This window comes from Enhydra lutris, unplaced genomic scaffold (assembly GCF_002288905.1).
Source record: "Enhydra lutris kenyoni isolate GAN:26980312 unplaced genomic scaffold, ASM228890v2 scaffoldscaffold46, whole genome shotgun sequence".
NCBI classification, from domain to species: domain Eukaryota; kingdom Metazoa; phylum Chordata; class Mammalia; order Carnivora; family Mustelidae; genus Enhydra; species Enhydra lutris.
The window spans coordinates 13042944-13057225 of NW_019154130.1; the positions used below are offsets into that span (position 1 = coordinate 13042944).

The 14282-nt window shown below is 46.3% G+C and overlaps 1 protein-coding gene across 1 annotated transcript; it reads left to right on the forward strand.

The window, feature by feature from the left end:
* The first annotated feature begins 2533 nt into the window (after positions 1–2533).
* On the forward strand, positions 2534–7529 carry LOC111156386 (phosphatidylethanolamine binding protein 1). Its single transcript, XM_022517229.1, has 4 exons — positions 2534–2810; positions 3961–4070; positions 4776–4876; positions 6534–7529. Exons 1-4 carry the CDS (start codon positions 2676–2678, stop codon positions 6749–6751), a joined length of 564 nt encoding a protein of 187 aa, XP_022372937.1. The 5' UTR covers positions 2534–2675; the 3' UTR covers positions 6752–7529.
* The last annotated feature ends 6753 nt before the right edge of the window (positions 7530–14282 follow it).

Here is a 14282-nt window from a genome sequence, read left to right on the forward strand (position 1 = left end):
GTCATTCTGCCTCTCACCCAGAAGGTTTCACGGGTACTGGGTGAGGGATTTGGAATATGAACTTATTCTGTTTCCCATATCTATCCCCTTAGATTATGCTATGTTGTATATTGAAGAAAATTTTAAACTTTGTTTGGTTAAAAAAATAGAAGGGTATTCCCTTTCCTGTCTCTTTAGCCTTATTCAGACTTATTGCTATGCCATCCATCTGCTCCTACCTACATGCCCCACTCCAGCATAACCCATCTGCCCACTGTTCCAAAACCCCAAACTCACTTCCGCTTCAGCTTGTCCTCATGCTGTCTATTAAACCTGGGAGCCTCACTCTTGGTCATCTGAGAAGTTGTGCAAAGAATTTATTAGGGGAAACGGCTGTGCAAATAAGCGAGAGGGAGTCAAGAAAGGCTGGGAGAGCCATCTGACCCTCAGAGCAGGTGACAGGGAAGGAAGCGTCTACCCAAGGTCCAGTTTCAAGGAAAGCAGGCAAGCCCGTCCTGACTACAGAGGGGCCCCGGTCTCCTGGCTCTGCTTTAGTCCCTCTGCAGAGCTCAGTCATTCCCTGGGGGGAAGCCTGCCAGAGCACAGCAGGGGGGACCCTGGCCAAATTCTCTCCCAGCACTCAGAGCTGACAGGCACATTCTCCTGTCTGCCAAGTGGGGTCTTGGTGACACCTTTCCTAGAGGAGGCTTTCTGGACTCGAGGTGGTGACTGTGTCACCTCTATGCCCTCCCTGCAACTCCCAGCTAGAGTGTGCATAAGGGCGTTGTGTCTGGCTTTTGTTTTCAGCCAGGCACGCTTTCACTGGGTTTTGTCACTTACACCTTCCCAAGCCTCAGTTTATTTATCTATGGAATGGGGTTAACAGCAGCGCCTCCCACATTGGGTTGGTGTGAAGATGAAATGAGATGTGGAGTTTCAAGGCCTTCCTTGGGTCAGGGCCTGGCACAAGGCAGTGGTGATGGTTAGTAAATGGTAGGCATCCTCCCTGGAGTACTCTTTGGCCTAGCATGTCCCTAATAATATATTCCTGAAGCTATCTATCAAGTTTTTAATATACGTGTAGGAAGATGTTCATTTCCTCAATATTTGAAAAAGGGAAAAACCAACAAAGGGCATAAATGTCCAACATCAATAGCATTGTTGAATAAACTGTGGTGCATCTGCAACAGCAGCCCTTAAAATAATGATCTATTTTTGATATAGACATTCTGTAATGGTAGAGTTTAGTTGTTGTTTTTTCCAGAGAGGGAGAAAGGTGGGGGAGCAGGGGGAGAGAGAGGGGTTTTTTTTTTTTTTTTTTTTTTAAGATTTTATTTATTTGACACAGAGAGAGACAGAGATCACAAGTAGGTAGGGAGGCAGGCAGAGAGAGAGAGGGGGAAGCAGGCTCCCTGCAGGACCCTGAGATCATGACCTAAGCCAAAGGCAGAGGCTTAACCCACTGAACCACCCAGACGCCCCTAAAAGAAAGAATCTTAAGCAGGCTCCACATCCAGCACCAGCCTGACGACTGGCTTGATCTCAGGACCCTGAGATCATATCCTCAGCTGAAACCAAGAGTCCAAAGCTTAACCAATTGAGCCACCCAGGCTCCCCTATGATGGTAGAGTTTAATGCAATTGTTTAAGCGAATAAACAGAAAGAAATTGTTTATTGATGTCCCAGTAGTGGAATAGACATGATTGTTTACCTCTTTGAGGTTTTTTTCCCTCCGAATTATCTACAATGAACTTGTATTACCACTAAGAAAACAAAAGGATTTTTTAATTCCCTGGGCAGGGGCGGTTATCATTGTCAATGGCTGTTCTAAGGTCAAACAGGGCAAGGACTATTAAATAGTACCCATTATATTTAGTAAAAAGAAAGCATTAGCGGCCCCCTTGGGAGCAGTTTTGGCAGAGGCAGAGCCCCTTGTCAGCAAAACAGGAATAATTATAGCTTAAAAATTTAATTAAAAAAAAAAATCACTTCCCCGGAATCTTGTTTGCACTAACTGGGGACAGAGAGATCAGATATATGTGCAAATACAGTTGTCCGCTGAAAAAAATGCTCAAAATTTCCCCCGCACGTCCTCTCAAGCAGCAGTTAACCAAAATAGTGAGCATGCGCAAAAGTACAGGGAGGGGAGGGCAATCAAGCTTGCTGTAAGAAGTGGGGGGAAAGGCAAGGCCTTACCATCTCTGCATTTAGAAAGTAAAGAATCATGCAAAATGTTTAAAAAAAGAAAGAATAAGAAATGCAAAGCTAGCTTAATTGCATTTCTTGAAACAATGGTCTTGCAAACCGGGCCACAGTTCCCCGAAACAATGCAGCCCCACGTAGCAAGCACACTCAGCGCAAAAAGACAGGCAACAACTACTGCATTGATCTGGGAGCGCGAGACGCCCCGCGCTACCGGTTTTGACCAATTCGAGGGCAGGGTGGGCCTGGCCTGGCCTATGATTGGAGGATCGGGGCGAGGCGGGGCTGCGGCTCCGACGCGTGCGCCTGGCCTGGCCTGGACTATGATTGGAGGATCGGGGCGAGGCGGGGCTGCGGCTCCGACGCGTGCGCCTCCCCAGCCGCCGGTCCGGCGCCTCCTCTGGGCGGTTTGCAGACTGCTGGGAGTTGGCTCCGCTCGACTGTTCCCAGTCTGCAGAGACTCTTCCCCGTTGTGTGCCCAGTTCGGCTCCGCAATGCCGGTGGACCTCAGCAAGTGGTCCGGGCCTTTGAGCCTGCAGGAAGTGGACGAGCGGCCGCAGCATCCGCTGCAGGTTAAATACACCGGGACAGAGATCGACGAGCTGGGCAAAGTGCTGACGCCCACCCAGGTACCCGAGGGCGTTGGGGGTGCAGCCGCTCCAGGCTTGGAGGCCGGCGGAGAGGGGGAGGGTGATCCGGCCTCTGTGCGCCCGGTGCTCCGAGGGAAGGGCGTCGCGGGGCCCACGCCGCAGGCCTGCGGACACCTGCGGGCACCGGGAACCCTGCACGTGGCGGGCGGGGCTCGGCCTGCAGGAGAAAGCGATCTACTTTCTAGCGGCTTCAAGGCGTAGGCTGGGGCCTAGGCCCAGAAACAGCCTGGGCCGCGGGCACGGGGGCGGGGGCGGGGGCGGGGGCGGTGCCTGAGATGTAGTGGGCCCTGGCCACCCTGTGGGCCCCAGACCTCTCTAGGGTCTCGGGACTTTAGGCCCCAGTTTGGGGTGCAAAAGCCCCACCCGAGGGCATGTGACGCATTATGTAACCGGTGACCAGCATCGCCCAGCGATTCCTCCTTTTGTCTTAGCGCGCAAGAGCCTGAAGCTGTGCAAAAGGTAAGTGCGTTCTGCAGCTGGAAGGCTCGAGGGCAACGGCCGTGGCCTTGTTCTACCGTTTGCCCTGGGAGCAAATCGGGGGGCCTGGACACCGGAAGTGGCGGAACTGGCGGAACTGGAGTGCCCCACAGTTGGCAGTTGTTGGTCGTGAAGCTCCGGGGCAGTGGTGTGAATAAATTGCTCCGACAGTTTATTGTTGTGGATGTTTAGATATGGAGTGACCCTCTAGAAGCCTGTGTTATCCCAGACTCACTGTCCAGTCCGGCCATTTTCTGTGAACAAAGTATCCAGTTAATTCAGATTTCACTTTAGCAGGCCCCAGCTAAGCTGCTGGTCACCAGATCTAGACACTGCACACCATATGAGGTTGTAGTTCAGAGGACTCCGCCAGCTACAGGGTGGAAATCCTGACCCCACGTCTTTCTGTTAATCACATGCTAGGACACCAGTCCTACAGTGTCCTTTGGAGTAAAGTAAATAATGTGTATTAAATGTAAGCTCCTGGCTCTTAGCAGAGTCCATACACTTTAGCTTTTATTAATAATTTACTGTGTTTTACCTTTGAGGAACCTGAAATCAAAGAGTGTTGGCTTCTTCAGCATTTCTGACTTTTTTTTTTTATTATTTCCATTTATGACTTTTTTAACAACGAAGTGGTTGCTTCCTACAGGTTAAGAACCGGCCCACCAGTATTGCGTGGGATGGCCTTGATCCTGGTAAACTCTACACCTTGGCCATGACAGATCCAGACGCTCCCAGCAGGAAGGACCCCAAGTACAGGCAAGTTAGGGAAAGATTGGCAACACCAGGTCATCCAGACAGGACCTGATGCTTCTGGCCCTGTGTACGTACGTCCCTTGCTGGACATGCTGTGCCAGGAGGACGGACACCCAGTTTGGGATGCTCACATACACGCTTCAGCCAGAGTGTGCATTTCCTACCCCTTCAGTCCCTAAAGCAGGAGTCTAGAAACTACAGCTGAGAGCCCCATCTGCCCGACACCTGTATGGCCCCACGAGTAAGAATGGTTTTTACATTTTTAAATGACTGAAATTGAAAGAATCATACTTTGTAACGTGTGAAAATCATATGACATTCAGATTTCAGTGTTCATAAATGAAGTTTTGTCGGGACACAGCATGAGAACTTCCTTACATCTTGTCTGTGGCTCCTTTCATGCTGTAGCCGCAGAGTTGAATAGTGGCGGAGACCATGTGATCTACAAAGCCTAAAACGTTTTACTGTCTGGCCCTTTGCAGAAAAGTTTGCAGATAACTCCCGAGAGACTCAGAGGGTGGGAGGGAGGCACCGGGCGCTCTCTTCTGCAGACCAGTGGGGTTTGTGCTGGCCAAGGAAGCAGGACTGTGTGTCTCCTTCATCGCCACAGCCTGGTCTGGAGCACGTGCTTCATGCACATTTGCTGGCTGTGCCGTGAGTGTGTGCTTAACTTCTGCACCGCTGACTGTTCTGTGTTCCTCGTCTCAGGGAATGGCACCATTTTCTGGTGGTCAACATGAAGGGCAATGACATCAGCAGTGGCACAGTCCTCTCCGATTATGTCGGCTCTGGGCCTCCCAAGGGCACAGGTCAGTAAAGGCTGCTTTGTCAGGGAGGTGGGGGGGCAGGCAGTGGGTGCACATTAGAATTGGCCCAAAGGGCTGCAAATTTTAGTCTGGGTTTCCCGAGATCCCTTAGCCTAGTGGAGCTTCCTGGCAGTGCAGTTCACCTCCGAGGTAGTTGCCTGCCGGAGACATTGAGACCTGGAGTAGCAGTAGCATCAGGTGGCCAGAACCTTGGGTTCTGGTCAGGGGGACCCTCCGTTAGCTTTTTTGCCTCTCAGCTGCTAGGCCTTTCTATGCAGGGCAGTTGGTGAGAGGATTCCAAGGAAGCAGTGTGGCAGAAAGCTTGGAACAACTTCCTGGGGAGGCGGTAGGGGTGGTGATTGGACACATGTAACATGATCAGTTCCATATTCAGTCTTTGCCCCGTGGGATCTTTGGGTTTCCAGTTCCCGTGAAAGATCTCAGAAATGATCATAGTTTCCTAAATAAATATAAAAAATTGGCTTCTTCATTTCTTTCTAGCTCCTTTTGAAAATCTAGGGTGGTATCATCTCGAAAAGATTTGGAAGGCTTTAAGAAGTATAGCGAAGATACACATGTTCTGCATACAGAGGGGGAGAATACTGTATTGAAAGTCTGAGTGGGATAAGCTAACAGAGGGAGATGCACTGTTAATGCTTGTTGTGCATTACAGGATGCTTTCATATGCTGGAACAAAGTAGTAGTTGTGGGTGGACACGTTGTCAGGCCCTGTTAGTCTGAGCAGGTACAGGAAGGTCCCTGACAAGAACAGTTGTCCATAGAGTCATGATTTATCTGTAGATCCCAAAGCTTCAGATGGCCTCAAGCCCTCTCATGAGTTCATAAGAAGAAGGTGAAGGTACGTCCTTCCCAGGGATCTATTAAGTTCTCTAGGGCAGTTACACAATTAGGCACTTTAATTATGGGAAGTACACACATGAGAATAAAGCAGGTCTCTCAAGTAGGACCTGTGTTCTCATTAACAAAAAAAGCCTCCGTGACTGACTTTCCCCCCCCTTTTGCTTTTAAAAAATATTCTTTTAGTATAATTTGTCTATAATAAAATGCCTAAATCATCATTGTTTCAGTCCATGGAAACTGACTGACAGATGAAGGTGACCACATAAGCAACTTAGAAAAGAAGATGTTTTCAGCATCTTTGCTACTTAGTCGGTCAGAGTGAATTTTACCAGGCACTAGGTAGGGTAGGTTCTGGGTCAACGAGCAAACACTGTTGCTTTTTGGAGTTCTCTTTCTAATGAGGAGACTAAACTGAAAAGGCAAACTTTTAGGGAAGTGTTACTGTCCCAAGTGAAAGGGGTATGGAGATGCGGGTGGTGGAAAAAGACTAGCGGTTGGGGCCCAGGGGAGATGGGCTGGGAGCCAGGAGAGGATGAGTGAAGGGCAAAGGTGATGGGGTGAGCGAGGGCCTTCGAGGCTGTGAAGTGGGTATGAACTTGACCCCAGTTGCAGAGGGAAGCCACTGGGGGATTGTCAGCAGGAGAGTGATCTGACTCCTTCCACCTCTGCGGGTCCTCAGTGCCCCTCTTGTAAACGGGGTGGCTGGGGCCCTCCAAGTTGGCACTTCCGTGAACACGGGGGACGTCTCCATTCCCATGGCCTAGCTGTGTTACATCTTCCTTCCTGCCTCTCCCTCCAGGCCTTCACCGCTATGTCTGGCTGGTTTACGAGCAGAATGGGCCCCTGAAGTGTGACGAGCCCATCCTCAGCAACCGATCCGGAGACCACCGTGGCAAATTCAAAGTGGCATCTTTCCGCAAAAAGTACGAGCTTGGGCCCCCAGTGGCTGGCACGTGTTACCAGGCGGAATGGGATGACTATGTGCCCAAACTCTATGAGCAGCTCTCTGGGAAGTAGGGGAATGCCAGGAGATAGAAACCATTCTGGAAACCTCAAGCGGTGTTCTCAAGTTCACTGATGCATGTAGATTTCTCTGCTTCCCCGTTCCCATTCTCACAGGTGAGGCCTGAGCAGTCAGGTAGTGGTTTAGAGTGACCTTTCCTTCTGCCTGTCCTTTATAATTCTAGAGGGTCACACTGCCCATTTATGTTTTGATCAAATTTGAACTCCATTTTGGGGGATATTTTGGTACTGTGTTGGGGTCATCAAATTGTTACTATAAGAATAGCAATCCAGAATTTTAAGAAATAAAAATTGAGGTAAAAAGACCAGGTCTTTGGTAGTAGAGCAGAGTGTCAAAGAATCTTTAAGGTAAAAAAGATAAATAAAAAGATTGATTGCCTCTGCCTTTGCGAGCCTGAGTCCGGAATTGTGCATGATGGCACTTCTGGGTCATGTTTTCACGACCGTGTTTCTCACCAAGACAGCTGGAGGCTGGTGTGTCCACGAATCCCCAACGTGGTACATCTCAGACTGTTTACTAGGGGTCAGTGTTCTGCTCTGGTTCCTTGGAAGAGCAGTACTGGAACAAGCAATAGGAAGAGTGGCTTTGCGGTTAAAGCACAGCCATCTAGATGCGCTGCAGGGTTGGGTGAGGGATTGTCAGAAACCCCGAGGTCTGTGTCTGTTGAACTGGTCACTCTTTGTGGAAAAGCCGATCTGGAGTTGCGGAATATTGTGTTAATTCTGCTGTTTGCTTATAGTTGAATAAAAATAAAAACATTGTGTGGATGAACAAGGTCTCCAGATATTTTGCCCTTTTTGGGAATGGGGCCCCATAAATGTGGGAAGTCAAGAGACAACCTCAAAGGGTGAGTAGCCCCTTTCCCTGTCTGGGACTTGATTCAGGGACCATAGAGAGGATCCACGCCTGTACACATGCCATCAAACTACAGCAGGAATAACCATTCCAACTGGAGGGCTTGGGGAAAAAAAACAAACAACAAAACCCACAAAGTCTTAGGCCAGCTCCTTTGCAGAAAAGGTACCTTTGCTTTTCACAAGTGGTCCTTTTCCATCTGAGCATGAAACCAGTAGGAAACCTCCCCACTGGGTGGTGTTGCGTGGAGGAACAATGACTTGGAACATGACTTGGGCTACACCTCTCCCTGCCCTGACATACAGCCCATATAGAATACACACCCAAAAGGCGCAAGGGTAGGTGGGGGAGATTATAGTTGACCCTTCAACCGTATGGGGGATAGGGGCGCTGCCCTGTGCAGTTGAAAATCTGTATAACTTTTCATTCGCCGAAAACTTAATTGCTAATAGTCTACTGTTGACTTGGAAGCCTTCCCAGTAACACATAGTTAACCCATGTTGCGTGTTCCACGTATTATATGCTGTATTCTTACAATGAAGTAAGCTAGAGAAAAGGAAATGTCATTAAGGAAGTGATAAGGAAGAGAAAAGACATTTATAGCCCTGTACTGAAAAAAAGTCCACACGTAAGTGGACCCACGCAGTGGAAATCCCTATCGTTCAAGGATCAGCTGTACTTTCACACCCTTTGATGTACCAAAAAAGAAAGGAGGTGTTTGAAGGATCCCATCACTGACCTGGTTTGTGTCAGAGAAGGGATCATGGTGGAGCCTGGCGGGTGCTAATTAAGCAAGGCTGGGTCTTTTCCCCACCTTTCATTGTAGTTGCTTCTCCGGAGATGTTGCTGGAAATGTTGCTTTGTGTAATCTCTATGGGGGGGCGGGGAGTGGTAGAGAGCAGTTATTTTCTAACTTAAGGGTTTTAAAATTCAATTTTTAAATAATTTGCAAAAGCAAAAGTTATATAAAGAAAACAATTACCCCACCGACTATTTTTTTATTTTATTTTTATAATTTTTTTTTAAAGTAGGTTCCACGCCCAACTTGAACTCGCATATTCTGCCTTCTGAGCCAGCCAGATGCCCCTTACCCTGTTGCCTCCTTTTTTTTTTTTTTCTTAAAGGTTTTATTAGAGAGAGAGAGGGAGAGCACAAGCAGGGGGAGCGGCAGGCAGAGGGAGAAGCAGGCTCTTCCCCGAGCAAGGAGCCTGATGTGGGACTTGATCTCGGAACCTTGAGATCAGGACCTGGGTTAAAGGCAGACGCTTAAGCGACTGAACCAACCAGGCGTCCTTACCCTGTTGACTTTAAATGAAGAAGCAATGCATGCCTGTGTGGTTAGACAAGGTACACAGCCCAGGAACCAGTGCCTTCCACTTTCACTTTCCTGCTCTTCAGCAGCGGTTTGATGGGTTGCTCAGCCTTTAAGCAGCTGCCTTCAACCCAAGTCCTAATCCCAGGGTCCTGGGACTGAGCCCCACATCGGGCTCCCTGCTTGGCGGGAAGCCTGCTTCTCCCTCTACCACTCCCCCTGCCTGTGTTCATCTGTCTCTCTCTCTGTCAAATAAATAAAATCTTAAAAAAAAAAAAAAGACACAAACATGAATATCCACATAAGCATATATCTGACATAGATCTACATATTTCTTCCTTAAAAATTACGGTCTTGCTATACACACCAGGTTTGCACAGCGTATCTTAAGTTAACAGGGCCCTACAATTCATATCGTCATTTTGAACAAATACTCTATTTTCCGGATGTTTCATAATTAACCAGGCTAATCCCCTACTGTGATTAGATTATATGTATACATGCTTCTGCAAAGTAATTTCCTGGAGTAAAATTCTAGCATTGAAATAATTAGGTCAAAGGGTATATACATTTTCAATCCTGATACTGACAAACCACCCTCTAAAAAGATCACATGGTCATATTCAAGTCCATGGTTATGAAAGTATTTATCTCCCCATACCCTTAAGCAGTTTTCTCAAACTCTAAACATTCTGATAATTTGAAATTTATGTGTACTTAAAATCTTTCACTCTTTTTTCTCTGAACTGTTTTTTTTTGAGACTTGTCTGCTGACCACAGCACTTTGTCAGTCATAGAGACTGGAAAATCAATGAGGAATTATGATGGTATGTTAGTTTTCTGGTCTAAAATAGGCATAGACTCAAAAATGATTCAGAAAAAAGGTCAACAACCCAACCAAAAAAGGTGAAGTGTATATGTAAGAAGTTCACAGGAAAAGAATACATAGGAGGAGCTATATTAGGAGGCATAGAAGCAAGGGGATAGCCTGTCTCACCTATTAAACTTGGAAGGTGGGGTGCCTGGGTGGCTCAGTGGGTTAAAGCCTCTGCCTTCTGCTCAGGTCATGATCTCAAGGTCTTGGGATGGAGCCCCACAGAGGGCTTTTTGCTCAGCAGGGAGCCTGCTTCCCCCTCTCTCTGTCTCTACCTGCCTCTCTGCCTACTTGTGATCTCTGTCAAATAAATAAATAAAATCTTAACAACAACAACAACAAAACTTGGAAGGTGAAGGGAATTTGCCCCAGGGCATCTAGTTGGGAAGTGGGTGATCCGGATTCCCAAGCTTATACATGGCGGCCCATGGCCTACATCCTCTCCTGGGTCTGGGAGCAAAGGACTTCTGTTCTTAAATTGGTGCTAAGTCAACGGCCTCAGCATCCACTTAAAACCTGTGAGCTGTTTGAGTTGCTCGGGGCTGTAGACCAGATCCTTAAATGGCCTATGGATAGGTTCTGTATGATGTGACCCCCATCTGCCTCCAGCTCCCTGCGGTTGTCTACTCATTAGGCCCCAAACTTGCTGGCTGCCTCTCAGTTCCCTGACAAGCCAGATTGGTCCTTTACAAATCCTGCCTGGAACCTTCCTCTTCCACGTTCTCTGACCCTTTCTCCCTTAACTGACCTTCAGGGCATCCTGACGAGGCTGGGTTCTCCTGCACCATTCCATTGTAATATTAACCACTGTAATTTTAAAATCTGTAAACTTGTGTCATTTTTTTGTTTAAATGTTTATCTTCTCCCTTAGACTGGATCCTTCTTGAAGGCAAGGACAAGCAGTGTCCTGCTCAGTATCTGTAGCACTGGACATAAGAAATCTAATGACCATCTATTGAATGAATTGTTGTAAAGAGGTTCTTAAGTTTAGGGGGTATGGACGTCTTTATATCCATAGACCATATCATAAAGGTCCTTCTCCCTTTCCCCAAATGTATACTTCTCACACACAACTAAGTTTTTACAGAGCTCTCTAAAGCCCATTCATCAGCTTCCTAATTCTGATGGCCATGAACATCAGAAAGCTGGTGTTAGTCTGGTGTCCCCTCCACTCAGGAATCTGTATCTTTCAGATTATTATTATTTTTAAAGGTTTTGTTTATTTTAGAGCGGAGCTGGCTGGCAAGGAGGGCAAAAGGAGAGGGAAAGAATCTCAAGCAGACTCTATGCTGAGTGCAGAGCCCCGTGATCTCACGACCCTGAGATCATTACCTGAGCTAAAACCAAGAGTTGGGACTGAGCCATCCAGGCACCCCTGTAATTAATTTTTTTTTAAAGATTTTATTTATTTATTTGACAGACAGATCACAAGTAGGCAGAGAGGCAGGCAGAGAGAAAGGAAGGGAAGCAGGCTCCCCGCCGAGCAGAGAGCCTGACGCGGGGCTCGATCCCAGGACCCTGGGATCATGACCTGAGCCGAAGGCAGCGGCTTTAACCCACTGAGCCACCCAGGCGCCCCTGTAATTAATTTTTTTAAATGTTTAAAATTATATCTTCTTGACATCCCTTTATTCATGAATGTCTTTTTATCTTTGATAATGCTCTTAGTTTTGAAGTCTATTTTAGTTGATAGAACTCTTATGTCTATTTGCACGGCGCTTTTCTCCCCCATTCATTTACTTTGAATTTATCTGTCTTTATTTAGTTGGTCTCTTATAGGCAGCAAATAGTCCTTTTTAAAAACTCACTCTGGGGGCGCCTGGGTGGCTCAGTGGGTTAAAGCCTCTGCCTTTGGCTCAGGTCATGATCTCAGAATCCTGGGATTGAGCCCCACATTGGGCTCTCTGCTCAGCAGGGAGCCTGCTTCGTTCTCTCTCTGCCTGCCTCTCTGCCTACTTGTAATCTCTGTCAAATAAATAAAATCTTAAAAAAAATTAAAAACTCACTCTGTCTGTAAATATTTCTGTAATTATCCCTATGGTGAATTTAGGTCTACTTTTTTTTTTTTTAAAGATTCTATTTATTTATTTGACAGAGATCACAAGTAGGCGGGGCAGGGGGAAGCAGGCTCCCGGCTGAGCAGAGAGCCCGATGTGGGGCTCAATCCCAGGATTCTGAGATCATGACCTGAGCCAAAGGCAGAGGCTTAACCCACTGAGCCACCCAGGCGCCCCTAGTTCCACCATTTTATGTTTTCTGTTTGCTCCTCTTTTTCTTACCTTTTGGATTATTTGAATATCCAATATATCTACTGAATTTTTGGCTATCACACCTCTTTCAGTTTTCTTTTTGGTAATTACTCTAGGAGTTACAATATATATACTAATTTCTCAGAGTCTGCTTAGAAGAATGGTAAATTCTTCATGTAAAATGTAGAAACATGGTAACCATATGGGGTCATTTAGCCCCCAACCTTTGTTATAGTTGTCATCTGGGTTGCATTTAGATACATCAAAACCCTCCCCAATGGTATAATTTTTGCTTTCAATGAAAAATATATTTCAATATATTTTAAAGAATATAGGAGAGGAAAGGGGTTGTTGTTGTTGTTTTTTAAATATTTATCTAGATATATACCATTTGTTGCTCTTCCTTTATTCCCAGAGATCCAAGTTTCCTTCTGGTATCATTTCCCTTCAATATGAGGAACTTCCTTTAGCATTTCTTGTAGAATAGTTCTCTGACAGTAACTTCTCTTAAATTTTCTTTATCTGAGGATGCTTTATTTCACCTCACTCCTCTGCATACATGGCTTTTCCGTAATCCACCTGCTCTTATGTTTTTCGGTGTCCTCAAGTAGTTGCTTTTGCATTTGGTCTAGTTTTTAGCTGTAATCAGTGGGAAAGACTTATATGCTGCTAGGCCAAGCTAGGGAAAAAAATGTATTTTTTATGTCATCATTTCCATGGCAAAATACACTACTAAATTAAAATCATACGGGGATATGGAGTTCTTACATGGGCATGTTTCCAGATGCCCCAGAATATGCTTTTTCAACAGATAATAATTGCAGATGGTGATAAATTCAAGAAATAAAATTTTTTACACAATTAGATACGACTGGTAAGTTGTTCTCTGATATTTCCTATGACTGTAATTGTCTCAGTTCCTGTGAACTCCTGGTAGTGCCCACCACTTGCATTGTCATGGCTTGTCTACTGTTGGTTAACTCAGTCCCTCGATTTACTTGTTCCAGTGGAGATTTAAACCGTGAGCTCCAGCAGAGTAGTGGCCCCATCCATCCTATTTACTCCTACACCTCCCTGGCGCACAGTAGCTGCTCAATAAATATTTCTGGAATGAATGAGCAAAAATATGCTGATCTTGGAACTTCAGATACCTCCTCACCCTTCCCTCTTTCCTTATAGCACTTAGAACCATGTAAGATCATTTATTATTTATAATTATTGTGTCATCTTCCTCCTACCCCTAAGGTAAGCTCCAGTAGGGCAAGGGTTTTTACTTAAGATATACGGATGCATCGTAAGCACCTGGCATTGCACCAGATTTAGAAGGTACCCACTGAGTGAATAGTTACAAATCAAACATAAGCAGCCCTTACCAACACATATGACAAACCTGCAACAATTCTTTCCTTTTTAAACTCAGGGGAGATTAGTATGTGCCAGAAGAATAAAGGACACAGGCTCTCGGCTGCTGTCCTAGTACCTCTTTTTTTTTTTTTTTTTTTAAGACTTTATTTATTTGACAGATAGAGATCACAGTAGGCAGAGAGGCAGGCAGAGAGAGAGAGGAGGAAGCAGGCTCCCTGCCAAGCAGAGAGCCCGATGCGGGGCTCGATCCCAGAACCCTGAGATCATGACCTAGAGCCGAAGGCAGAGGCTTAACCCACTGAGCCACCCAGGTGCCCCTCCTAGTACCTCTTATGAACCCGTTCTTTTGCTGCCATTCTGGTTCCTGTCTACTCTCACTGCCTCCTCATGCAGGTGCTAGGAGTTGGAAGCCCGTCTGTGGCAGGTGTTAGGAGCAGGGACACACGTTCCTCCTTTCTGGTAACTCTACCTTGGGGTACATCACTAACAAACTTGTGGACGGGGCACTTTCCTAAAGATCACTACCTATAACCTCACAGAAATAAAGCCTTTTCACAAGCCAGCTAGATGTTTTCCAATGCAGAGAGAAATGAAACAAACTATAGGAAGGTTTTATACCTTATTGATGATTTAATGTCCTTCTGAGTGGCTGTGTGACCTATGCTTAGGAGTGTGGGTTCTGAAATCAGACCGATCTTGATTCAGACTTCACTGCCACCACCTACCCTGGTCTGAGCTTATTTCCTTATCTGTAAAATGCTTAATGTAGTATCCCATCAAATGGTAAGCATAACCACGCAGTATCTGTTTTTGTGATCTGTTTCTCGTGGACAACTAGGAGTATTCTTTCCAGCCCTTTCCAGTGTTAT